General features: G+C 40.8%; 1 protein-coding gene across 2 annotated transcripts in view; it reads left to right on the top strand.

The window, feature by feature from the left end:
- ZEB1 (zinc finger E-box binding homeobox 1) overlaps positions 1-17,294 on the top strand; it is a 76,136-nt gene extending 58,842 nt beyond the window's left edge. For both annotated transcript variants that reach the window (XM_079996418.1, XM_079996419.1), the window contains exons 5-9: positions 3,325-3,527; positions 8,865-8,970; positions 10,007-11,817; positions 13,780-13,960; positions 14,737-17,294. In XM_079996418.1, the coding sequence (XP_079852544.1) occupies positions 3,325-3,527; positions 8,865-8,970; positions 10,007-11,817; positions 13,780-13,960; positions 14,737-15,320 (2,885 nt within the window). In that variant the 3' untranslated portion in view covers positions 15,321-17,294. The remainder of the gene's footprint in view (positions 1-3,324; positions 3,528-8,864; positions 8,971-10,006; positions 11,818-13,779; positions 13,961-14,736) is intronic.
- The last annotated feature ends 9,202 nt before the right edge of the window (positions 17,295-26,496 follow it).

The raw sequence follows: 26,496 nt of genomic DNA, 5'->3' as shown, positions 1-26,496 counted from the left end.
TTAAAGTTATGAGGAGGATGAGGAGGAGGAGAAGAAGAAGAGTTTGATATCCCACTTTATCACTACCCAAAGGAGTCTCAAAGCAGCTAACATTCTCCTTTCCCTTCCTCCCCCACAACAAACACTCTGTGAGGTGAGTGGGGCTGAGAGACTTCAGAGAAGTGTGACTAGCCCAAGGTCACCCAGCAGCTGCATGTGGAGGAGCGGAGATGCGAACCCGGTTCACCAGATTACGAGTCTAGCGCTCTAATAATAATAATAATAATAATAATAATAATAATAAATTTTATTTATATCCCGCCCTCCCCAGCCGAAGTCGGGCTCAGGGCGGATAACAACAATCAAATAATCCAACATTCTAAAAACATTTCATTATAAAAATTAATTAAAATCAAATTAATGGCAACCATTAAGCAAAATTCTGTGCAGATTGCCAGAGGAAGGAGTCAGGCTGCGCCCTGACCAAAGGCCTGGTGGAACAGCTCTGTCTTGCAGGCCCTGCGGAAAGATGTCAGGTCCCGCAGGGCTCTAGTCTCTTGTGACAGAGCATTCCACCAGATTGGAGCCGCAGCCAAGAAAGCCCTGGCTCTAGTTGAGGCCAGCCTAACCTCTCTGTGGCCTGGGACCTCCAGGGTGTTTTTATTTGCAGACCGTAAGTTCCTCTGTGGGACATACTAGGAGAGGCGGTCCCGTAGGTACAAGGGTCCTAGGCCGTATAGGGCTTTAAAGGTTAAAACCAGCACCTTAAACCTGATCCTGTACTCTACCGGGAGCCAGTGCAGCTGGTATAGCACCGGGTGAATGTGATCTCGCAGCAAGGACCCCGTAAGGAGTCTTGCTGCAGCATTCTGCACCCGCTGGAGTTTCTGGGTCAGTCTTGAGGGCAGCCCCACGTAGAGCGAGTTACAATAATCCAGTCTGGAGGTGACCGTCGCGTGGATCACAGTGGTTAGGTCAGGGCGAGAGAGGTAAGGAGCCAACTGCTTAGCTTGGCGGAGATGGAAAAATGCCGCCTTTGTTATAGCTGCAATCTGCGCCTCCATGGAAAGGGAGGTGTCAAAGATTACACCCAAACTCTTAACGGACGGTGCTGGCACTAATTGCACCCCCGCAAGAGATGGGAGTTGCCCCCTCAATCCCATATCGTCCCGTCCCAGCCAGAGGACTTAACCACTACACCACACTGGCTGAGGGCAGGTAACCCCTGTATTTAAAAAGGGCAGGCAGAAGATGAGCCCTAATCACCCCACTGAACACGCACACACACAAATCCACCCATCCCAAACATCCACCAAGGAAAAAGCAAAACACACACCTCGATCCTCCAAACTTACAAGTCAGCGGTTGGGTCCCCCATCTTTTTCTTTCCTGAAAGCATTTCTGCTGGTGTCTGCAAGATGAAGCATGGGCTCTTCCTTTCCTTTGAAAATATGTCTGGCTCTACCTACGGCTCTGGGGCATTTTGAGGAAAAGGAACGGAACAACGTTGGGCAGGTGGAGGCCTTCTCTTCTCTATAGCACATTGGGAGGTGCAGAGGGGCTCAGCCACCATGGAGGATGTCTGAAGGCATTGTGATGTCCAAGGCGACTGTACTGGGTACTCCAGGGCTAAGTACTTCCTCAAATGCCACTGTTCTGATCAAAATCAGAGCTCCCTGTCCCCATGGCTTCTTTTAAGGGCTAGGGACTGGGGAAGTCAAGTAATCTGATCTCAGATTTCCACCATGTCTGATTGTATTCCTGTGGATAAGGTCCTTGCCAAATTATACTTTACAGTGTCTAGTATATGGGTCATTCCATATCAAGTGATCCAACTTTTTTACCTCACGTCATCCAGTTTTCTCAATATTTTGTACACTTGTTGAATGATCAAAACTAAGTTTAAATGGAAAATTTTATCATTTCATCCTGTTTTTTGGAAATTTCAGACCCTCATAAGTAAAAAATGGGGTGAGATGAAAAATTAAAAATTTAGATTTAAATTTGGTTTTGATCATTCAACAAGTGTGCACAATATTAACAAAATTGGATGACATGAGGTAAAAAAGGTGGATCACTTGATATGGAATGAACCATATATTAAATGCTTTTGAAATTTTATGTGATGTTAATTTACAGCAGTAAATTCCAAATTAATAGGAAGTGCCTTTTTATGGCACTCCATAAAAAAAATCTTAGTATTAACCGCTGTGAAATGTCTTCAAAATAAAACTAGGTTTTAAAGGGTTGGCTAGCTTTACTAGTATTAGTAGCCAGTTTGTATTCTTTTATAAAGAAATTAGAAGTGTTTGGTAAAACCCCCACAAAGTTATTGTGAGTTAAAAGGTAAAGGTACCCCTGCCCGTACGGGCCAGTCTTGACAGACTCTGGGGTTGTGCGCCCATCTCACTTAAGAGGCCAGGGGCCAGCGCTGTCCAGAGACACTTCCGGGTCACGTGGCCAGTGTGACATCGCTGCTCTGGCGAGCCAGAGCCGCACACGGAAACGCCGTTTACCTTCCCGCTGGTAAGCGGTCCCTATTTATCTACTTGCACCCGGAGGTGCTTTCGAACTGCTAGGTTGGCAGGCGCTGGGACCGAGCAGCGGGAGCGCACCCCGCCGCAGGGATTCGAACCGCCGACCTTTCGATCGGCAAGCCCTAGGCGCTGAGGCTTTAACCCACAGCGCCACCTGCGTCAGCCCTGATCAAAATATGAAAACGAACAGTTGAAGAGCTATGGTGAGTGACTTGGAAGCTTTTAAAACAAAAAAAATTCCTTCCAGTAGCACCTTAAAGACCAACTAAGTTAGTTCTTGGTATGAGCTTTCGTGTGCATGCACAATTGGAAGCTTTTAGTTAGTTTTAACAGGAACTCAGAGTGATCCTGTACCCATATACCTGGGAGTAAGCATCACTAAACTAATTAGGACTTCTGACTGGATATGTACAAAATGGCATTTGTGCTATATTAGGGCATGTGTCAGTGTGGGTGTAGAATTTCCTTTCCCATTGCTATTGGGTCATTTCAGCATTCATCAAGGCTATCCTAAGAAATTCAGAACTTGTTAGATATCTATTTACAATTTATATCCTTAAAGTAAGAGTCAGGGCAGTGCAAGCAGGCGTCCACCTACACAACAGGGCTTTTCCCTCCCCCTGTGCCGTCCCAAATCTGCTCTTCAGGTTGGGGTGTATGTTGAAGGGGAGAAAAACCAAGAGTCCCATTGTGCAAGTGGATTTTCAGGTGGACGGTTTTGGATGTTGCCCTAAATGTACTGATTCATTTGTTTATACACTATGCGGCAGTAATTAGCCCCCTAAAATGTTTCCTTATTCTTCTTCAGGCACGCCAGATGCATTTTCCCAGCTGCTTACATGCCCTTACTGTGATAGAGGGTACAAACGCTTTACCTCTCTGAAAGAACACATTAAATATCGCCATGAAAAAAATGAAGATAACTTTAGTTGCTCCTTATGCAGTTACACGTTTGCATATAGAACACAACTTGAACGCCATATGACATCACATAAATCAGGAAGAGATCAAGTAAGTGATAAAGTTCATATCCAATGCACTATTTGAAACTTAAATGATTTTGGTATTGTGTTCATTTGAGTATACTTGCATATACAAGTGTGTTTAGAGTATTCTTGCCTTGATATATATTCAACAATGTGCTATTAGAATAACAGGAGCAATGTGATGTTGTGCTCTTCTGATAGTTCTATCAATGTAAAAATTTCAGCTTGCCCAATGGGACGGTCTCCTTCTCTGTCCCTATGCACTGTTGTGGTGTTTCTCCATATCCCCAGAGCCAACTGGGGAGCAACGCAAAGGAAGGAAAGCAGGGAATCCTGTTGCCCTATAGCAGGACCCATTGTACTGGCTCCCGTTAACACACCTACTTAGTTGAATCCAGACTATAACAGCTTTTAGCAAAGCATGTTTACCAGGGCGTTTTGTATTGGCTGCATGACTGGGCTAAGATGATTTTATTAGAATCCTTAGGTGAAAATAACACTAATATATTAGGTTTATTTTCTCTTGCTCATTTCTGGATTCTGTTGCTGAACAAAAGCCTCAGGGATTCGTATAGAGAATTATCGGCATACTAGTCACAGATAACAAGAGAGGGCAGGTGATGTGATAACTTTTGTTAAACCAAGTTCTGTAGGGGAAAGGTGTTGATAGTTACAGAAGGGAAAGACTTACAGAAACATCTCCACTGATAAAGCTGTGAAATAATACCACCCATGATGTAGGGCAGTGAAGCACGTTGTAAAACTAAAATCATGAGAGATGAGTAACCTGGGGCCATCGCTGCTCCTGACACCATGCAGATGCCACTACAGCAATTGCACGAGTGATTGCAGATTGATGTATAGATATCACACCTCAGAGATGTTCTGGTAGGCAGCCAATATACAAACAATACACAGTGTCTTGCAAATAATATGGCCAGCCGCCAACACCTGGTCAACATAAAATAGATAATATTTTTTATTTATTAAAAGATGAATATCTGTTTTTCAGAGCAACCCCCACCCTCCCAAGGCTACTGTGCTGCATTCTAACATTTCTACTGGACATTTCCCCTCTTAAGACTAATGGTTTAGGGCAACCGCATAATATGTTTAAGAAAAACAGTAACTTGTGGCAAGAAAATTCAAACTTTGTGGCAGAATACTGTCAGCTGCCCTGTGATCCTCAGATGAATGGCAGTAAATATTTAGTAAATTAAATAGATAAATAAATAAACTACTCATTTTTATTGGTTCAGTGTGGTTTGTTCTACGTTTGGAAGCAACCAAAATATGTGAACTTTGCATATTTCTTAGACGGGTTTGTGGCTAGTAACTTCTGCTTCAAATATCATATTTACATAAACAGGAATATACATATATTTCTATAAATATTTCTATATATTCCTAAAGATAGATGATAGGTAGGTAGGTAGGTAGGTAGGTAGGTAGGTAGATGATAGATAGATAGATATTCTTATTGGTTGCACATTTGTAACATAGCTTCACTTGCATTTTCCTGATTCATAAAGTAGGTGTTCCAAAATTTCTTCCAAGTCCATTATCCTTGACATTGGAAGCCTGACAAAATGCTTTCTTGTCATGAATCTCTGACAAAGGGATCCCAAGAAACCTTTTCAAGAACGTGGCATTCTAACAAGGGTGACTTGCCAAGAATGACTTTGCTATTTATTATGATTCCTCCTCATTTATTTATAGCAATGCCCAGTAAGAGTTGGAATGTATATATGAAATACAACTGAGTTGCTAAATCACTTATAAGTTATGAGCCTTTATCGTCTAGAAGCCAGCTTGCATTTTATCTGCAATTTACAGAATTACTGTATTGCTTATTTACATTGCATGGCCTGCCAAGTGCTCCTGTTTGGGGACTGAGTACCAGATATATACTGTATTTTTTGCTCTATAAAACACACTTTTTCCCTCCTAAAAAGTAAGGGGAAATTTGTGTGCATCTTATGGAGCAAATGCAGGCTGCACAGCTATCCCAGAACAGCAAGAGGGATTGCTGCTTTCACTGCGCAGCGATCCCTCTTGCTGTTCTGGCTTCTGAGATTCAGAATATTTTTTTTCTTGTTTTCCTCCTCCAAAAACTAGGTGCGTCTTGTGGTCTGGTGCGTCTTATAAAGCGAAAAATACGGTAACTCAGTGGCAGCTTCAATGTGCTCCAGGTGTGATCACCTGGAGACCACTATGTATAAAGTGGCCCTCAGCATGGAAGAAATGTGCACAGGTGGAACAGCTACCTAGAGACCAGAAACACTGCTTCTCATTAGCTCCAAGTTCTTCTTGCACATGTTTTCCCTGTCTAAAAAGTATAAGAGTGGTCTTATAAAAAGTATAAGGACAGCATGTCTCTTCCATACCCTTAAGAATTTAAGTTTCATAGTCACAAAAGTGTTTGATTTAGTATTGGGCAAAATGCCTTTCACACACACACACACACACACACACACACACACACACACACTTCACTATTTTGTTCTTGGGCTCGATTTGGGAGTGGCAATGTGTTGAGGTGGGGCAGATTTACTGCTGCTGGTGATTCCTGGTTCTCTTGGGCATCCCACAGTACTCCAGAAGTAAGATGTCTGAAGCCACATGAAATCAGAGTGAGAGTTATACTTCCTGTCCTCACTCTGCAGTCTTATGAGTTTATACAGAAAAATGCCACCCAGCAACAGCTGAAAATGTGATTGCCCTCATGGGCAGGACCATAAATTGAGTGGTGAATTGAGCGGGGGGGGGGGCAGTGGAGTTGTTTTCTTGCACCCATACCCCAAACCCCAACTTTTGGGCTGAAAGGTTTCTTTTAAAACAACTTTTGGACTCGGCAGAGGCCTCTTTGTAAGATATACATAATGCCCTATTGGGCATATAGAGCATTTGTAGGCCTGATTGATTGATTGATTGATTGATTGATTGATTGATGAGCACTATCTGTTTGAACCATTAATTTGCTCAATGGCCCTTGGCAAGTCCAGATCCCAGTCTCAATTATTTATACAACTGGGGGAATTATTATTATTAATAATAATAATAATACCTTGCCCATCTGGCTGGGTTTCCCCAGCCACTCTGGGCGGCTTCCAACAAAATATTAAAAATAAATCATCAAACATTAAAAACTTCACTAAACAGGGCTGCCTTCAGATGTCTTCTAAAAGTCGGATATTTGTTTATTTACTTGACATCTGATGGGAGGGTGTTCCACAGGGCGGGCGCCACTAACAAGAAGGCCCTCTGCCTGGTTCCCTGTAACCTCACTTCTCGCAGGGAGGGAACCACCAGAAGGCCCTCAGAGCTGGACCTCAGTGTCCGGGTTGAACGATGGGGGTGGAGATGCTCCTTCAGGTATACTGGGCCGAGGCCGTATATAGAATGATTCACCTCACTTTGCTATTGTGGTTATGGTGATGAGAGCAGCACCTTAACTTATTAAAGGGCTGAATAGTAACTCATGCTTTTGATGTCTTACTGCCTTTAACACAAAGTTGATCCCTCTGTTGTGTGTAGTTAGTAAACAGCCAGTTTATTTTAATTATTTATAACTGCCTGCAATATATCATGGATTTTCTCTGCCTCCTGGTATCTGTTAGGGGATCCATAGCTGTGGGTCACGATTTCAAATCAGGAACCTTCACTTGTTTCTTCTCTGTTGGAAAGCTGCACTGGAGAGTCTGCCATGCGAACTGCTGGTCCAGTCCTGTTCCATTAAAGATAATGGGGAAGATTTCACTGCAAAACTTTAGCAAATGCCTAATTCAGATGAGCATTTATAGGGATACAAAAATCCATAAATAAGCACTGTTAAGTTCAATGGGGAAATTAATCACAAGCTTTGAATCTATGTCCCCAAATTAATGGGGCTTTAAAAGACTGGCTTGTGATTCAATAAATTAGGACTAGTATATAACCTAGTAAAATAGTACCTTTGCACAATTTTTTTTTGTTTTTTGTTTTTTGTTTTTTTTTTGTTTCTTGATAACGTGTTTGCTATGGACTGCATTTCTTTTTATTAAAGCAAATTCACCCCAATAACAAGACAATTCTGCATATTGCCCTGTACATTCACTTCAATGCCAGGTATGGGCTGTTTTTTCTAATATTGCAGTGAGCTGAGCAGCCCTTTCTTGTTTTGTTCCATTTCATAGAAGTGTTTTCCCTGGATCCCTTGTTGGTGCAATGAATTACAGTAGATGGGGGGGGGGGAAATGTATCCACTTCATTGGCAGAAATGCATGTATTTTCTCATACCTACCAGCCTTGTGGGATACTATTTTGATTAGTCATGAATGAGCATATGCAGCTTCTACCAAATGCAGGCTGGAGCCCTGGGCACCTTTGAATTGTGAAAACTTGACTTGAGCAGCTCAGATCAAAGTGAAGTACAGTATAAATATATACAGTATAAAGGCTGAAAGCTGCTTGATACATCTTTTTTTATTTCCAGAAAGTTTCTCTAGTATCAAGGTAGACAAGGATTTCTGGAATCTTAACTCTTATGTAACTTTGAACTTAGCTGAATCCAATTAGTGTGTGCTTAATAAAAACATTTTAAAAGCAGGAAAGAACAAATTTTCCACTGAATGGTAAAAACATTATCTACTACAAAGACAACTCTTGCATAAATATCTCAATTCCATGTCTTATCTGTTGAGTCCTAAAAAATAAGTAGGCCTGAAGGGCTAAATCATATTGCAAATATTTTAGAATGTGTTGACTGGTTCTTTTTTTTACAAGATAGTTACATGGCTTCAACATAACTTATTAATGCTGATTATTAGTTATATGTGAGCTCTACTAACTTTTGAAATATGATTTCTGTGTATTTATTTGGAGAATGATTTGTGACTGAGTGCATTTGTTACTGGACCATCTTCCCTAGAGCAGCCCTGTGATGTCGTTACATAAAGGAATTCGAGGCCAACAGTAAGAGCCGGAAGCATGTAAATGGAAAAATCAAGTCAAATAATTAAAATTTAAACAGGCTTTAATGTTTCTTTGTCTCATAACCCAGATTCTTTGGATGTCTTTTACAAATAGAATAAGGGAATGCCTTGTTGAATTTCCTAGACATGTAAAATGCCAATACAGTCTCTACCTGAAATTTTGATAGAGGGCAAAATTATTTTGTGGCTTATTTTTCTAACTTTGCTCACCCGTTTTCTTGCTAGTTTGTATTTCACAAGCAATATCTTCAATCACCTGATGATTTTTTTTAACTCTATTAAAATTTTATCCTTTTTTTCTATTGCAAATAAGAGATTCCTCACTTGTGTGTTTCGTTATACCTGTTTTCTCTTTATCTTCTGATTGATATCTACATTCTGTCTTACAGAGACATGTAACTCAATCTAGTGGTAACCGAAAATTCAAGTGCACTGAATGTGGAAAAGCTTTCAAATATAAACATCACTTAAAGGAACACCTACGAATCCACAGTGGTAAATATCTTAAGTCCTGCTTGTCAGTATAAAGTGTTGCATACCACTTGCTATGTTAAAACTATACCAAATTATAGCCTGCAGCATAAATTATGTGTTTTGGTGTGTTGAACATAATTTGTCAGCAATTAGGTAAGATATAGTGAAAGCACATAAAATATGTTAAGGAGGCTCAGTAAAGAAGGTTTACTGTACATTATCAAAGCTGTTCTTCGACTGTATCACCCTTGTTCTGGCTAAATTGTAAGGTGGCACTAAGTTGTTTCAGCCATTGGATATCCAGTGTTGGTACTGAGAAGTGGTGATTTTAAAGTTTATACTTATTGCTGTTGGGTTGTATCCAAAGGTATTTTCCATTCATGGGTTATAATAATAATAATAATAATAATAATTTTATTATTTATACCCCGCCCATCTGGCTGGGTTTCCCCAGCCACTCTGTTTTATACCTTGCACGAGAAAATATAAATAACATCCAGATATGATGTTCAATCTGTGCATCAGCTTCTGCAAGCAAAACCACAAGAACTGTTACAGATCCTACCTGAGATAAAGTACTGTATTACCTCTGGAGCAAGCATTTATGGAACAGCAAGCACAGCTATTTTCTTTCTGCTGGTTAAATGTTTGGTTCATGCAGCTATAGCTGTCATATGCCATCCATTTCTTGGATTTTGCCTTTAAAAAAAACTTATTTTGTCCTTTTCTGGCACGGGGGTGGGGTGTACAATGCCATTTATTGGTTCAGCTGAACAGATGAGCTTTTGGACACTTATCTTAGATGATGTGCAGATTTTATAAATGTGTGAAATCTCGATTATTTTCCCCATAGAAAATGTAGTACAGTCCAGAAAAAAATTAGTAGTGATTAAATCCCTACCTTTGGAGAGAAAGTGCAAAGTTACTTGAAAGGGTAGTATATGTGTGCCTTCTAGTATATTATCCTTCCAGACTCTTTCAATCCAAGCTATAATTTATTAGTTCAAATTCCTAGATTATAATGGCTTTTTTCTTTCTTTTTTTTATGCCTCTATAGGAGAGAAGCCATATGAGTGCCCAAACTGCAAGAAACGTTTTTCCCATTCTGGTTCCTACAGCTCTCACATAAGCAGTAAGAAATGTATTGGTTTGGTGCCTGTGAATGGCCGGGCACGATCAGGGCTCAAGACATCTCAGTGCTCTTCCCCTTCCCTTTCTGCATCGCCGGGTAGCCCAGCAAGACCACAAGTACGACAAAAGATAGAGAATAAGCCGTTACAAGAACAGCTCCCCATTAACCAAATTAAAACTGAACCTGTGGATTATGAATTCAAGCCCATAGTGGTTGCTTCAGGAATCAACTGTTCAGCCCCTTTGCAAAACGGGGTTTTTAGTGGTGGTGGCCCGTTACAGGCAACCAGTTCTCCTCAGGGTGTGGTGCAAGCTGTTGTTTTGCCAACCGTTGGTCTGGTGTCTCCAATAAGTATCAACTTAAGTGACATTCAAAATGTACTTAAAGTTGCCGTTGATGGCAATGTAATAAAACAAGTGTTGGAGAACAGTCACGCCAATCTTCTTACATCCAAAGAACAAGAAACAATCAACACTGCATCCATACAGCAAGCTGGACATTCCCTCATTTCAGCTATCAGTCTTCCTTTGGTTGATCAAGATGGGACAACCAAAATTATCATCAACTACAGTTTGGAGCAACCTAGTCAACTTCAGGTTGTGCCACAGAATCTGAAAAAAGAAAACCCCGCCCCAACAAACAGCTGCAAAATCGAAAAGTTGCCAGAAGATCTTAGGGTGAAATCGGAGAAAGAAAAAAGCTTTGATGGAGAGACCAATGATAGCACTTGCCTTCTTCGTGATGACTGCCCAGGAGAATCCAATGCACTTCAAGAATCAAAGCACTATGATATCAGAAATCCCACTCAGCCATCTCAGCTCAGCGGTGCAGAAGCTGAGAAGTCCGAAGCCTCTGTTTCACCAGAAACAGGGGAGGCTAATCTGTCTCCTGGCCAACCCCCTCTAAAAAATCTTTTATCCATTCTAAAAGCCTATTATGCATTAAATGCACAACCAAGCTCAGAAGAGCTCTCAAAAATTGCCGACTCGGTCAATTTGCCATTGGATGTTGTAAAAAAGTGGTTTGAAAAAATGCAAGCTGGCCAAATTTCTGTACCATCATCAGGACCACCTTCCCCTGAACCTGACAAACTAAAAAATTCTGTGGATAATGATGACCGCGCAGGACTGGAAACGGCAAATGAACACCAGGACAGCACGTCTAATTCTGAAAGCTCCCTCAAGGTAGATAAACCGCAGACTGTAACAACAGGATCAGCTCAGAATGGTTTGCGGAGTAACACAGCATCCCCATCACCCCTTAACCTCTCTTCATCTAGAAATTCACAGGGTTACGTGTACCTTAATGAAGGTGTCCAGGAAGAGCCACAAATAGAACCTCTTGACCTTTCACTACCAAAGCAACATGGAGAAACATTAGAGCGATCTACTATAACTAGTGTTTACCAGAACAGTGCTTATTCTGTCCAAGAAGAACCATTGAACTTGACTTGTGCAAAAAAAGAAGCGCAAAAGGACAGCAGTATTACAGACTCTGAACCAGTTGTAAATGTAATCCCACCAAGTGCCAATCCCATTAATATTGCTATACCTACAGTCACTGCCCAGTTACCTACAATTGTTGCCATTGCTGACCAGAACAGTGTTCCATGCTTACGAGCTCTTGCTGCCAATAAGCAAACCATTCTTATCCCACAGGTAGCTTATACGTATTCAACCACCGTTAACCCTACAGTTCAAGAAACACCAAAACAGATGCAGGCCAATGGAAGCCAGGTACCTGAACCAATATATGATCATGTATTTTAATTAATGAGGCAAACATATAAAGTCACAAAATAAGGTGGGGGGAATGAAGTGTTCATTTTGCTAATATTAGATTATTCTGACTAGCTGCATTTAGCTAATACGAGTTAGAATGAATTTTCTGTGCAAATACCTCACACTTAACGTAAGCAAGGCCTTTCATTCCATACGCCAGACACCATTTAGCTTTACTGTGGACTAGATGCAGATGATGACAAGAATTGAGTCTGGTATTGCAATTTCCTTTTCCATGTGGTCATGCCCACACAACATGACTTATCATAGCCTCTACAATGGTAATGTTACACACCTTTGACCTGTGTTATATTCTGAGGCACATTCCAAAATATTTTTGGGGGGTATTTTAACAATCAATGCCTTCATTTTCTAATTATGTAACCAAATTATTAGCCCTGTACTGAATATTCTCTCATTTTGATCATTCCTAAAGAAATGTGCATGTTACTGCAAAATACTGATCTGCCCAATAATTGCATTGTTTCGTGGCTTTTTTATATTGTTAGATTTCTCTGGTTACTGCTTGATTATAGTGCCATATTCCGTCTCCATTATCCTCATTTAGCCCAATGCCTTTTAGCCTTTTAATCAGCCGAATAAGCCATATGATTCTGTTTGCAGGTGTCTAAGATGTTATTCCATGATGTTGTTCCCGTAGCCAGTCAGATTAAATGGCAATAAGGGCAGATGAAGTCAAAGGCAGAGAGTGTGGAATGGGTTATATCAGGCATAGGCAAACTCGGCCCTCCAGATGTTTTGGGACTACAACTCCCATGATCCCTGACCACTGGTCCTGTTAGCTAGAGATGATGGGAGTTATAGTCCCAAAACATCTGGAGGGCCGAGTTTACCTATGCCTAGGTTATATAAACTCTAGCGTGGTGATTAGTCAGGTGTGCTACAGACACCTCAACAAGTGCTGCTGTCCCTAGCAAGGACTCATTCCAGCTGTAGTTTGGTTACAGGAAACTGTCTGACTGCTGCTAACGTGGAGTCTTCACACAGTCCAGGCAGGAAAAGCCAACCTTGGCATAGATGTCTAGTTATGAGGCAACAGGTGGGGAGGCTTCTACTGCTACATGAGTGTCTACTATGCAGTAATGCACCTAACATCCTGGGAGCTAGATGCAAATGCTGGCAGGCCAGAGACCCAGTCCCCATATTCCTTTTTATGCACAAACAGCTGTTTGTACCTTGTTCTCCATATGTTGTAGGATGCAGCTAATATGTGTCACTGGTCTAACTATTAAATTACTGAGGGAAATCAGTTTCTAAGTGACTGATTATGTAGTGACCACATTATTATTAAGATACATTGCTAGAAAGTCTCCTTTTTTAGCTTGTTGATACCATTAATGCTGGAATTGAAATGACTTTTGGGGGGTTTTGCCTTAATAGTCGAGGATGAACTTTTAGCACAGGTACATTGGCAATGCATTAGAAATATATGCAGATAATTGAGAGTGAAATTAAACAACACTTAAACGCATACAGTACATTGGAAGATTATTTTACTTCTTCATAACTGGTATCAAAGTAGTGAAATCTGGAGCACCTATATGCTACTGCTAAAAACATTTGAGAAAGCCAAATGAACACATTGCCAAAGTGCCTTCTTACAATTTTTTAGTCTATAACATTCTTGCCTTTGATATCTCCCTTTTTAACTGTTGAATAGCTTTCTCTGTTCTACTTGAAAGCCTGAACATCAGGCAATTATTTAACCTAAATCTTCAAGGCCCCCAATTATTAGCAAAGTTAGAATGGTAGGTTCATAAAAAGAGAGAGATGTTGCTACATAAATGTGGTTGAGATTTAAATGAGTTTACCAAAACGTAAAAAAATAACTTCATACTGCCTGTTGTGTTCACTGCATTTCAGCAGGTGTAAGAATGTTGTTCCTTGATTTCTCAGGATGAAAGACAAGACACTAGCTCAGAAGGTGTATCAAATGTAGAGGATCAGAATGATTCAGATTCCACACCACCGAAGAAGAAGATGAGAAAGACAGAAAACGGAATGTATGCTTGTGATTTGTGTGACAAAATATTCCAGAAGAGTAGCTCACTCTTGAGACATAAATATGAACACACAGGTATGTGAACAAGAAGGTACATGGGTTGAGTTTATTACGTCCATCCAGGGCCAACTCTAGTCATTGGCAATTAGTCAGGCACAGGTGAGAATATGCCTCACCATTCACGTAAAAAGGCATCTCCAGCCTTTCCAAATTGGGTTCAGAGGAGCAAGATTGTGCAGATAAGGTTGCCCATCCAGGTGTCCATTTCCATTGACTGCAGATACAGAAGGCTGACAATATAGCTGCCTTGAAGGATCAAGACAAGAACATAACAAGTTGTATCTAATGCATTTAGATACAGGCAAATTTTTAAAAAGTGAATATGACTACAGTGGTACCTCGGGTTACATACGCTTCAGGTTTCAGACTCCGCTAACCCAGAAATAGTACCTCGGGTTAAGAACTTTGCTTCAGGATGAGAACAGAAATCGTGCAGCAGCGGCACGGCAGCAGCAGGAGGCCCCATTGGCTAAAGTGGTGCTTCAGGTTAAGAACGGAGCTCCAGAACGAATTAAGTACGTAACCAGAGGTACCACTGTAGTGATAAAACAAGAAAGAAAGTGATCAGTTAGATATAGGTAACACTAGATGCCAAAGGCCTCCTCCATCCTCCACTCTTTAAGAGGTTTATCAGTGGTCAAAGTGGTAGTCACGTTTAGTTTTGTCTTTGAGTGAAACGGTGAACAAAATTGTTCAAAAAGACCAAACAAATCATGGGTCCTCTGTATGTGTGTGCAGTGATCGAGTCCCAACACACACACCTGGAAGTTACATTGTTTTTCCTTTTTCAGGTAAGCGGCCTCATGAGTGTGGGATCTGCAAAAAGGCATTTAAACATAAGCATCATTTGATTGAACACATGCGACTGCACTCTGGAGAAAAGCCCTACCAATGTGACAAATGTGGCAAACGTTTTTCGCACTCGGGGTCCTACTCCCAGCACATGAATCACCGCTACTCCTACTGCAAAAGGGAAGCTGAGGAACGCGACAGCACAGAACAGGAAGAGGCGGCGCAGGAGCGGCTAAGTAATGAGCACGCAGGGCCCGGGGCTTCCCCTTCGCAGCTCGACTCCGATGAGAGAGAGAGCTTGACGAGGGAGGAAGAGGAAGACAGCGAAAAAGAGGAGGAGGAAGAGGAAGACAAAGAGATGGAGGAGGAACCGCCAAAAGGAAAAGAATGTGGGAAATTACAAGAGGAAGAAGAGGAGGAGGAGGAAGAAGAAGATGAGGAGGAGGAAGACGAAGAGGAGGAGGAAGAAATAAGTGAAGGTAGCATGAAGGATAAGGAAGCTGTAAATGAAGAAAGCAGTGTTAAACAAGAAGATATACAGAAAGAGGAGCCAATGTCAGAATCGGCAGCAAATAAAGCTTAACTGATGGTGTGGTTTTGTACAAGGCAGAGAAATCTCGGCTGGCAATGAAGGTTGTTCTGTACTCTACATGCTTTTCATGGAAGCACAGTAGCTTGTGCACTGTGATTCCTGTTCACTACTGTGTAACAAAAAAGAAAAAAAAACAGAAAATATAAAAAATATATATATCCAGGTGTGCCTGAACCTCAAACCTAGTAATTTTTCACACTTTTCAAAGTTAGGAACAAGTTTGTGACCTGAAACAGATTAGAAGAACATGGTGACTTTGGAAGCAGTTATTTAACATGTTGTAGGAAACATGTTTTATTTGATATGTGTTGGACATCAGTTTGTTTTTATCAGTATTAAAACAAAAATCATTTTTCTTTTTTTTTCTTTTCTTTTTGTTGGTTCAATTTTTCAACTGTACAATTGGGAGAGATTTATGTTGTTGTCGTTGTTTTGATTTTATCAGTGAAACAATTCTGCTAATTCCGCTTCAGTATTTTATTATATTTTTAAAATGTGAGAACTTCTGCACTACAAGATTCCCTTAAGCAGAAAGGTATGATGCAGTTCCAAACAGTGCTTGACTACCTTTGTAAATTCAGCTTAGAAGGTAGCAGTTTAAAACATTTAGATGTTGTTAGTAGAACATGTTCTCATTTAAAGTGTATTGTTAGCCTTAAGGAAGCAGCTGATAGAAGAATTGAAGTTTCTTACTCATGTGGTTGAAAATGTAGTTTGAAAAGATTGTGGTGGGGTTCTGATTGCAGGGACTAACAGTGTTAATACTGGTGAGGACAGCCAAGTTGTCAAAATCAGTGTTTGTAATTGTGTCTGGAGTATGTAGTTTAAAATATGAAGGATATGACATGAAGCTTTGTATCTCCTTTGGCCTTATGCAAGACCTTGTGTGCTGTAAGTGCCATTTCTCAGTATTTTAAAGGCTCTGACCGGCCTTTCTCCAATGTGTGGCCTACAATAACTAGCATTTGTTGATTTATATTGAACTTCTATAAAACAAAATCATGGGGGAAGAACACTTAGCCATCAGAAAAGTAAAAGCACTGGTACATTTCATAATGCAATTCTTCAGTATCATTTTTTCTTTAATTACCTACTTGGAGAATTTCTCTATAGTAATTACGAAGGGAAATTTTTAATTTGTTTTGTTGGTTCACTTAATTTCAGACGCATACATCATATGTTATTGGGCTCATAAATGTTTCCAAATGTTAGTTATTCTGGACCCCATTTATTGACAATGTTAGCTGATTTTAACCTATCAGTATTATTTTATTTCTTTTAGTTTTTAGATCTGTGCAACATTTTGTACTGTATGTTTTCAAACCTGGCAGTATTAATACCCTTCTTACTGACATATGTACCTTTTTAGTTTTAGAAAACTTTTATATTTATGTGTCTTATTTTTATATTTCTTTATTTATTACACAGTGTAGTGTATAATACTGTAGTTTGTATTAATACAATAATATATTTTAGTATGAAAATTTGGAAAGTTGATAAGATTTAAAGTAGAGATGCAATTGGTTCTCTTGCATTGAGATTTGATTTAACAGTGTTATGTTAACATTTATACTTGCCTTGGACTGTAGAAGAGAAGAATTAAAACGGGAATGTATCAATTTTACAATCGCAATCAATTCATTTTACCTTTTCCCAGTTTTTAATATAAAGCTCTTAAATTTTGAAATTCACTGTATGACTAATAGCATGATGCTCTGCCGTTTTATTAAGAGTTTAGCCTAACCATAAAACACTCATTTCCTTAGCTAAGCCAAGATAGAATAATCTTCTAAACAGTGTTGGGAACAATGTTTAACATTTCTGTGCCAATTTGTTCCTGTATTCATGTATGTGAGTTACAAATCTGAAACTTTTTTTTTTTTTAAGTTCCTTGTTACATCATGGTCATTTTCTAGTTTTCTACCAGACTCCCCATCTCACAATAAAAAGCGTCAACAAGCCTGATTTACTGTCATTATTGCAGAAATAAAAGCAAGGAGAGGGTTGTTTGGCACATTCCCGTGGGACATCACTGAGGCTGCGTGCGCCCTGTTTCTTTCACAAGAGCAACTGGAATGACTTCCCCCTCAGTTGTAGAACTGATAGTTAGGTGAAAATGTAATGGGAGAAACAGGGAAGCAAGAACTTTTACTGTGAAGAAAAAAGTAACTTTACTAAGCTTCACGGCTGAGAGAAGTTTTTGCATTCCTCCCCCTTTGTTGCTATGCTCCCATACCTTCGCATTCTAAATTTTCAAAATTGCTGCTGTGTGGGGGGTTGGGAATCCTTACCAGCATTAGCCAACAGATGCTCTCAACAGAAAAACAAAAGCATGCACTCTGTCTACAGCAGCAGTATCTGACATGCTTCTGGAAGCTTGCTTTCCTTTGTCCTGGGGACAACTTTGAAGCACCACAAAAACCCGAGATAATAATTGGACTGGAGACCATGGCAGGATGTAGAAATGAATGTGTGTTTGCCACAACCACCTGTGACCGATCTCCAATGCATCCCTGAAAATCTGTTGCCTATCTATGATTGTCAACATGATTTATTGCATTAGCCATGTGGCCATAGCATAATATACATAGAAATAACAACATAGAATAGGGGTGGAGAGATAAAAGTGGATGTCGTCCTGGGCAAATACTTTGAAAAAATAGGAATAACAAAAGTAACGGGGGATCTGTTGCCTATCTACTGCTTCAGACTTTGCTTAGGTGCAGATAACCACTTTGAGCTTGGTTGGGAAACAAGTCTGTTAGAAGAAGCATATGTTGTATGTAGGCAAATGGATTACTTGAGTGGTTTAGTGAGTTTTCTGAGGTCAGCAACTAAAGTGGAAGCAACTAGGAAACTGCTCCTTTTAGAGTTGTTCCTTGGTTTATAGATCAGCAAGAAGGTCTAGGTAGCACCTTGCTAAATTATAATTTTTGTTTTCTTGTTTGATCCGCCTGCTGCAGAATACCATTGAGCTCTTTTGAAAGGAAATGAGCTAATGTCCCTGCTGTATGCATTTTTTTGAAACTGGAAGATTTCCTTTTTACCTTTTTTTAAAATGGTCAAAATCATTCCATACATCAAAAGGAAAAAATACTATCAGTTCATTGTTTTCTACACAAAAGTATTTTCATAGTGAGCATCATGTACTTCATTTCATGCCACTATACCACTAACATACATACATATGTTGTTCTGTTCCTGCATAAGAGTATTTATTTTTAACATCATGCAAGATATGTGCTCCCAATGAGGTAGGAGTTAATGGCTGCTTAACTAATCTACTCAGTGAAGTAAAAAGCTGAGGCTCTTATCCTTGGACATAATCATGAAATTAGTATCTCAACAATAAACAAAGGTAAATTGGCATTGAATGTGTTTGGAACATAATGTGAGAATGTATTAAAGGCTTCTTAACCAAAGTTAAATTTGTATTTCATGTAACTGCATTTTATCTTCTATATATGTTCTGAAAATGCTTTTTCAAAACCTCTTAATGCCTCATTTTAAAATTTCTACCCCCATAACTCGTCCTTTTTTGTCCTCTTTTTCTAGAAATGCTAACTTGGGAAATGCAAAATAAATAAGTTATGAACCTGGAAATACTTCTAAAAATAGAGGGGGGGGGGTCCAAATAAAGTTTTCTACTTAAGGCTGTAGTCTTGTGCACATTTATCTGGAAGTTAGGCCCCTTGAACACAACAGGGCTTACTTCTGAGTAAGCACGATTAGGCTGTTCTGCAAGTCTCCAACCATGTGCACACCTTCTTATTTATTATGGTATTTATTCATAAACTATACACCACTTGATTTGTATCAAAAAAACCCCTCAAAACAGTTGACGAAAAGATAAAGGGGGGGTGGCAACGCAACTTTAAAATATACAAAAATTGAAATACTGAAATAAATTAAGATTTAAAAGCGTCTAAACAAGACTGTTTTTAGCAGGTGCTGGAAAGAATACAGTGAAGGCACCTACTTGATATCAATAGGCAGGGAGTTCAAAAGTGAAGGTGCTGCCACACTAAACGATGGAGTGCTTACATATGCAGAACAGGTATGTGACACCTGTAGTAGTGACAATTCTGCTGATCAGTATTCTTGGGATTCCTTTAAAAAAAAAAGCACTGTACAGTGGTACCTCGCAAGACGAATGCCTCGTAAGACGAAAAACTCGCAAGACGAAAGAGTTTTTCGTTTTTTGAGTTGCTTCGCAAGACGGATTTCCCTATGGGCTTGCTTCGCAAGACGAAAACGTCTTGCAAGTTTGTTTCCTTTGTCTTGCAAGTTTGTTTCCTTTTTCTTAAAACCGTACATTCAGGGGGTGCAGTTGCGACTTGACTTCGAGGAGCAACTCATAGCATGCGGTGTGGTAGCCTTTTTTGAGGTTTTTGAAGACTTTGGTGATTTTTGAAGCTTTTCCAAAATCCGTGCTTCGCAAGACAAAAAAAATCACAAGACGAAAAAACTCGCAGAACGAATTAATTTCGTCTTGCGAGGTACCACTGTATATGAGTGGGATTCAAGTGCCAATTCTAATGCTGCATGAAAAGCTCCCCATTTTTGCAATTTCATTTGCAGACTGCAAAAAAACCGCTTGACAATTTGAGAGCAGGGCATGGAATTTCCTGGTGCTCTTCCTGGGCTCATGATCATTTCCCCCGGCCACAGAACACCCTCACAACAAAGTGATGTTCTAGGCATTCTGGCAAGTGAAAGGGTACCTGCCAGCCTAGGAAGAATTTGAAGGTACGCTACTACATTTTGGGCCAAAAGTTCTCAACTAAGAGCTTTCAGTTCATAACTTCCAAATCTTACTATAATTTTTTTTATCTAAAAAGTATCCAGCTAGATATCTTAGTTTTAGCACCGGTTCAGCTACTGCTTTTAGGGCCAGTGTAAACTTACTGTGATAAAATATAATGGATATACTGCACGTATCCCCAACCTTCGGCCCTCCAGATGTTTTGGACTACAATTCCCATCATGCCTGACCACTGGTCCTGTTAGCTAGGGCTCATGGGAGTTGTAGGCCAAAACTTCTGGAGGGCCGCAGGTTGGAGATGCCAGATATACAGTGGTACCTCTGCTTCAGGTTACAGACTTCGCTAACCCAGAAATAGTGCTTCAGGTTAAGAACTTTGCTTCAGGATGAGAACAGAAATCGTGCTCTGGCGGCACGGCAGCAGCAGGAGGCCCCATTAGCTAAAGTGGTGCTTCAGGTTAAGAACAGTTTCAGACCTCCGGAATGAATTAAGTACTTAACCCGAGGTACCACTGTACTGTGTAGTGAGGATCTGCTATGTACTGATGGCCACCAACTTGAATGACTTTAAAAGGGTTAGACAAATGGACGGAGGACAAATCTATCAATGGCTGCTAACCATGAGAGCTATCTTCCACTTCTGCTGTTGGTAAACTCTTAGGTTCTGTGAGTAAACCTTAAATTCTCTTCTAGATGGCACAGGGAACAGGTTGTTGTTGCTGCTGTTGCTGCTGCCACAAACAAGGGATGAAGCTTTGATCACATCTGGAAATAGGGTGGCTTTGTGCACTAATTTTGATTTCAGGTGGTGTTTCTTTAATACACTAATGAAAAGGTGCAGCCAGATGACTCCTAAACGTGGTTTCCTTGCATTTCCTCCTGCAGGGTAAGTTGCAAGAAGGGAAAGGAAAGGAAAGACGGTGTCTTACACATGGCTTTTATGTAAGCACTTCCTACTACCTTGCATCCAAATTACACGTGATGCTCAGTTGCAGAACTTCCTGTCCTCTCTGATATTTTTTTCCATTTGGTCAATTAGCTGTTCTCTGCCTTGAAAGGAAGAAATACAAAAGTGCCCAGCCAGAAGATAAAGATGCCACCTTGTTTCTCTAGGTTGCAGCCTAACAACAATATTAAAGAGGGAACAGTACTCACAATTTGTCAGACTTTTGCTGTCACATCTGTGTAGTATGTTACCTAGTCAAACACAACTAGTTATACTGCTGGGCACCACAGATTATTCTTTTAAACTTTTTTTTAAAAGAAGACAGAGGAGCATCTTTAAAGCAATTTTAAAACTGGCTTTAACTTCAAGTGGCATGGCATTATTGGGAATATAAAAGTGAGCAGCAAAAAAAACCCCTAAAATCTGATTATGTGATCTTTTCCTTAACAGGTGTGCGTTGAAGAGTAACAATACAATTGAGAATGAAATAAAGGTTTAATAAAAAGTTTCTGTATCCTGTAATTTGTCTTATGTCCTTAAATGGGAAAAAGTAAGTTCTCCCTGAATATTTGCTTCAGTTTCATCACTCCAGGACGGTGACTTCACAAATGCCCCATATTATCAAGTGCCATAACATCTGTTTCCCACTTTTCTTCCAAGGAACTCGGAGCAGCAGCATTCATGGAGCTCATTTTTATTCTCACATCACACTAATTCTGCAAAATAGGCTGAGCCGATGGATAGTAGTGTGTTTGTCTCTGTAATGCAGCTGCTAGGATGCTCAGTGGAACAACCAGCTTTGCACGTATTACAGCTGTGTTGAAAGATTTGCACTGACTGCCTATTAACAAGCGAGTCAAGTTCATCATTTTGTTATAGGTGTTTAAAGTCCGAAACACTTGGGGACCAGGGATACCTAGCAGGCTACTTCCATTGACACAAGCCGGGTTAGGTTCTTTCTGCTTATTGCTTCATAGCCAGTGGAAGTAATGAAGGCTGGCATAGATGTGACATCTGGGGCAGTGATGTATTCCAAGTTTGGATTTCACACTGCCATTTGCCCCAACCAGTATGACTAATAGGCAGGGATGCTGAGAGCTGGAGTCCAACGAAATCAAGATGGCATAATGTTGGCTGCCCCAGTCTGTGGCCTTTCTCACATCTTATACCAGGAAGCTAGTGCTGCAGACCTAACACACTGGCCAGATGTCCAGGAGCTGTAAAAGGGAATCTGATATCAACACATCAGGAGATTGCTTCTACCGCATAAGCCCCACTGCCTGTTTATGTTAAGCGCTTAAGAAAATGTGCTGTATATATTTGGGGTGAGATTCTGTTGCAAGGAGGGCCTTATGTAATTCCCTGTGTATTCTCCCTTGCCAGAATGGTTCATACTCAAGCAGATCAGTGTTTCTAGCCTTCAAACAATCCGTGTGGGTGGCTGAGCAGAGGCCAGCAAGAGTGTCAGTCGGTTAAAAAGAGCAGGCTAATGGAACTGCTTGTTCTGATCTGAACTCGCTTCCTCCAATCAAACCCTCCCAAGTCCAGGAATCACACCACAAATGCCTATTGCATGCAAACTGGGCATTTCACTTCAATCCCATTTTGTCGTTCTGGTGTGAGATAACAGGAGTGAACTCAGCGGTTCCACACTTTCCTCGCCACCCTATAAAAATGTACAGAGGTGTTGCTTTTCCCATTTCAATGACAAAAATACAACTCTTTCAGCCAGAAATTTGGCCTAAAGATTTGTTATTCATTCCCCCTCCCTTTTAAGATCTCTGTTCTGTGTTTTTCCCCCCTGCACTATTTTGCCATGAAAGGGCTATGTCTAAAAGCAGCTCTTGTCAGCTCACACTGTAAAGTGGCTTAATAAGCTAATTTGTCTGTCACGTTTGTTTTTACAATGTTTCCATCATCCTGCTTAAAATACAGAATCTCACTGTTGTGAATTCTCTCTCCTATCAATATTCCAGCACTGCTAAACAAGACCACTGAACTTTGGGATTTTCAGTTGCAATTAGCATGCTGTCAAACTGGAGTTAACAGGTACACAAGGTGTACATATTGGTGTGACCTCCTCCCTTCAAGCTGATCCGCCAAGCACATGTCTCTTCCAATGCTAAAATTGTGTGTGTTGCCATCTGAGGGGGGAGAGATGTTGCCAGGTAATAGAATACAAATATAATGCCAACCCTATGTGAAAAGGGGTGTGTGTGTGTTTCAGCTTGTGGAGACAATGATATTTTAAAGTGAATGTTGCAAGTATTATTGGATAGGACATGGCGCTGGACCTCATGAAAACAGCTTGTTTGTTTGACTTGCTGTTATGAAGCCCCACTCACGTATCATAAAGCAAGTGTACCTGTTTTCATCCGACAGGTGATTTAGCACTTTCCAACTGTTTCCTATAGAAAAGCCTATCACGGGGACAGGATATTTATCTAGCTTCACACAGGCTTTCTGGGAACATTTCATCAAAGTAGTAATGCAGCTCCCATGTGTCTCTTGCCGCATCACACAGACACATCCACCGCATTACTCATCTCTTCATAATGGAAGTCTATACATCACAGTTGTGTGCAGGTATTGTCCAGTGCACCATATAGAAAATTCATTTTTTTAAAAAATTGATTTAATTAGCTGCAGAGCCTGATGCTGGGATATACAGATATTTCATCTGTAAGACATTTTATGGAGCTTGGCTTTGAAATGTTGGTATGCAAGTGCTATAAACTCTGGGTAAATAAGATTTCATAGCCTCTATCCTCCAAGGGTTGCATATACAATTATAAAGGAGGCAATTTGCAATAACTGAGTGGGAGACAGTCTGGGTTAATTGGTGCAGTGGAACCACATAATGCATTCAGACATAAATAATTGCTTCTAACTGCGTTGTTATTTGTTTTGCTTTATTGATATAATGTCCTCAAAATCCCTCTTTAAAACTTTCCTGTCATTTCCAATAAACTCCCAAGTAAGGAACTAGGGATGATCAGACTAGTTTGCATAATTCTCTTCCCCTCCCCTTCCTAAATTAATACTTTTCAAGCCTGTTTGAAATGTCCGTCCTCTCTCGTTTCTTGGCAAAACATGAGGGTAAGCTAAGAATATGTATCAGGTGAAAACAGCTTTATGGTTTAGGGCTGTCAACTGATAGATGGGGTTTTGTTTTGTTCAGCTGTCTTGCTTTTAACTAATGGATTAAACTGATTAAAAAACAGCACTATGGTATCTTGACAGAAGTGAGTGTATTACAAGATGTTTAATGAAAGTATCAGTCTCTCTGGGCTGCCCAACGTAGACAAAATATCCTCAAATGCATTACTCGAATCATTCTGTTGCTAGATTGGATGGGTGGATGGATCAAAACAAAGTAGCTATACTCTTTGAAAAGGAAATGGCTTTGTTTAAAATCGTGCATTTTCTCCATTGAAGTAAGTAGGCAAGTCCTATATATTTAGAACAAACAACCAATTTTTGTTTAGGGTGCTTTAGGCCTAAGCATTGCAACAAGTAGTGTGTCATATACACAAAGCAGTTTTGTAGCAAATTAATATTTAATTTCATTTAAAAACATAAATTTACAAATTATCGATTCTTTTCCATATTATTATTTTTTAAGAAAATAAGCGTACTTGGAGGCTTACTTCTCTTTGCCTTTACACTATTAATTTTAGGCAACCCCGCCTCCAAGAACATACACTTAAATCTGGCCCTGATCTCCCTGAGAAGAATCCTGTAAGGTTGTGCTTGGCATGTGACTCTCTCTTTCTGTCTTTCACCATCCTGGAGTCTTCTCATGATACAAGCCCTCCTTGTATACCAGGTATGGCAAATCTGTGCCCCTCCAGAAGTTGTTGGATTCCCAAGCCCTATCAGCTCCATCCCACCAGCATGGCTAATGGCCATGGTTGATGGGACCTGTAGTTCAACAATATCCGGAGGGCTACAAGTTTCCCATCTTTCCTCTGTGTACCAGCCATCATGCAGTGTCACAGAACGAGCCAGTCAGTAAATCACACAGTTGAAGGTTGGAGTTAGCTCTTTAGTAGCAAAATCATTATTTTCACAGACTTGACTGAGTGTCAGGCCAAATCAGCCCAGCAGCTCATTACCTATAGGTAAAAATCCATGAAATCAGTTGCTGAGATGGTCCCCATCTCTCCGTGATCATCTATATCTCCTCTCCAGGGCTTCTTCCAAGCAATCAGAGGCTGTGCCTGTCCCTTTGCTACACCCATTTCACTCCCCTCCTAGTTCTGGGAGGCATGGAGGAGGAGAGCTTGTCACAGGAGGAGGGGAAGCCTCCCATGATGCTTCACCAGCCTGATTCACCTCTGCTTCTTGACCTCCCATCTCCCACTTGCCTGCTTCAGCTTCAACTTCAGCCTCTGATCCTGGACTTCTCTCTGCCACAGACTCTCCCAGCTCACTAAGCCCTATTACCTCTTCAGCTTCCGACACCTCCTCTTCCCAATCTTCTCCCTCTGACCAAGCATCGTAGTCCCACCACCACTGTCCGGGCTCTGAGCCTTTCTTCCCTTAATGGTTCCCCAGCTGGTTCCTCCCAGCATTCCTCTGCATCAAACCATTTCATGGCCTCCAGGCAAGTTGGTGGTACAAATAACACAGCCCAGGCTCTCCATGAAGGATGGACCAAACATAACAGGGAGGGAATGAAATGTGTGATGTTTACCGAACTCTGAGTCACCTTGGCATTAGGCTGTGAAATTGTCTGTATAATTAGAGATTGCTAATGACTTTGCCCAGGCATTCTGTCTCCCACTGTTTTCATCTCTTCAGCAACGCTACCTCAGCACACTTCTTCAGTTTCTGGCTGCATTTCACTAAGGGGGGGGGGCTGACAGTGGTTTATCAGACTGCTCGACAAACAAGTAAGAGGGATGCGTCTTCGTCCTTTGAGCTGTTATCTCCGTTTCAGACACAATGGAGACAAGACAACGAATGGGGATTGTTTCCACAGGTGTTCCCTCGAAATGGTGAGTCGGGAGGAAGAAGTTATCATGCCTATAAAACAGTGTGTGCTATTTCTTTGCAAAGCAGGATGTCTCCTGTCTGCTCTCAAGATGGTTAATTCACAATACAGAGGCCCCTTTGAGGCATTTTGAGAGGACGGAAAGAGGAAGAAATGCCAACACCTGAGTCAGGTGCAGCCCCCTCCCCCAGCATAGTGAGTAAACTTCCAAAACACAAAAACAAAAATACAATTAGCATGAATACCAGGGTTGTCCCCCCCCCCCCACATTTGAATTGGTGTACATTTCAAGGAAATGGATAATTTGGGTTTCGCAGGCCCCCACCACTCTAGGGATGCAGGGCCACTGCGGAAGAGACCTGGGGCCTGCCAACCTGCCTAGGCAGGGATGTGAGGAGAAACTCCATCGAGCGTGTGAGCGAGCTGGTGTGGGTGAAGATGATTTTTCAGGTAACTC

The sequence above is a fragment of the Podarcis cretensis genome (genome assembly GCF_951804945.1).
Source record: "Podarcis cretensis genome assembly, chromosome: 12".
Lineage (NCBI taxonomy): Eukaryota > Metazoa > Chordata > Lepidosauria > Squamata > Lacertidae > Podarcis > Podarcis cretensis.
The sequence above is the reverse complement of the archived record's forward strand: the minus strand, read 5'-3'. Positions and strand labels throughout refer to the sequence as shown.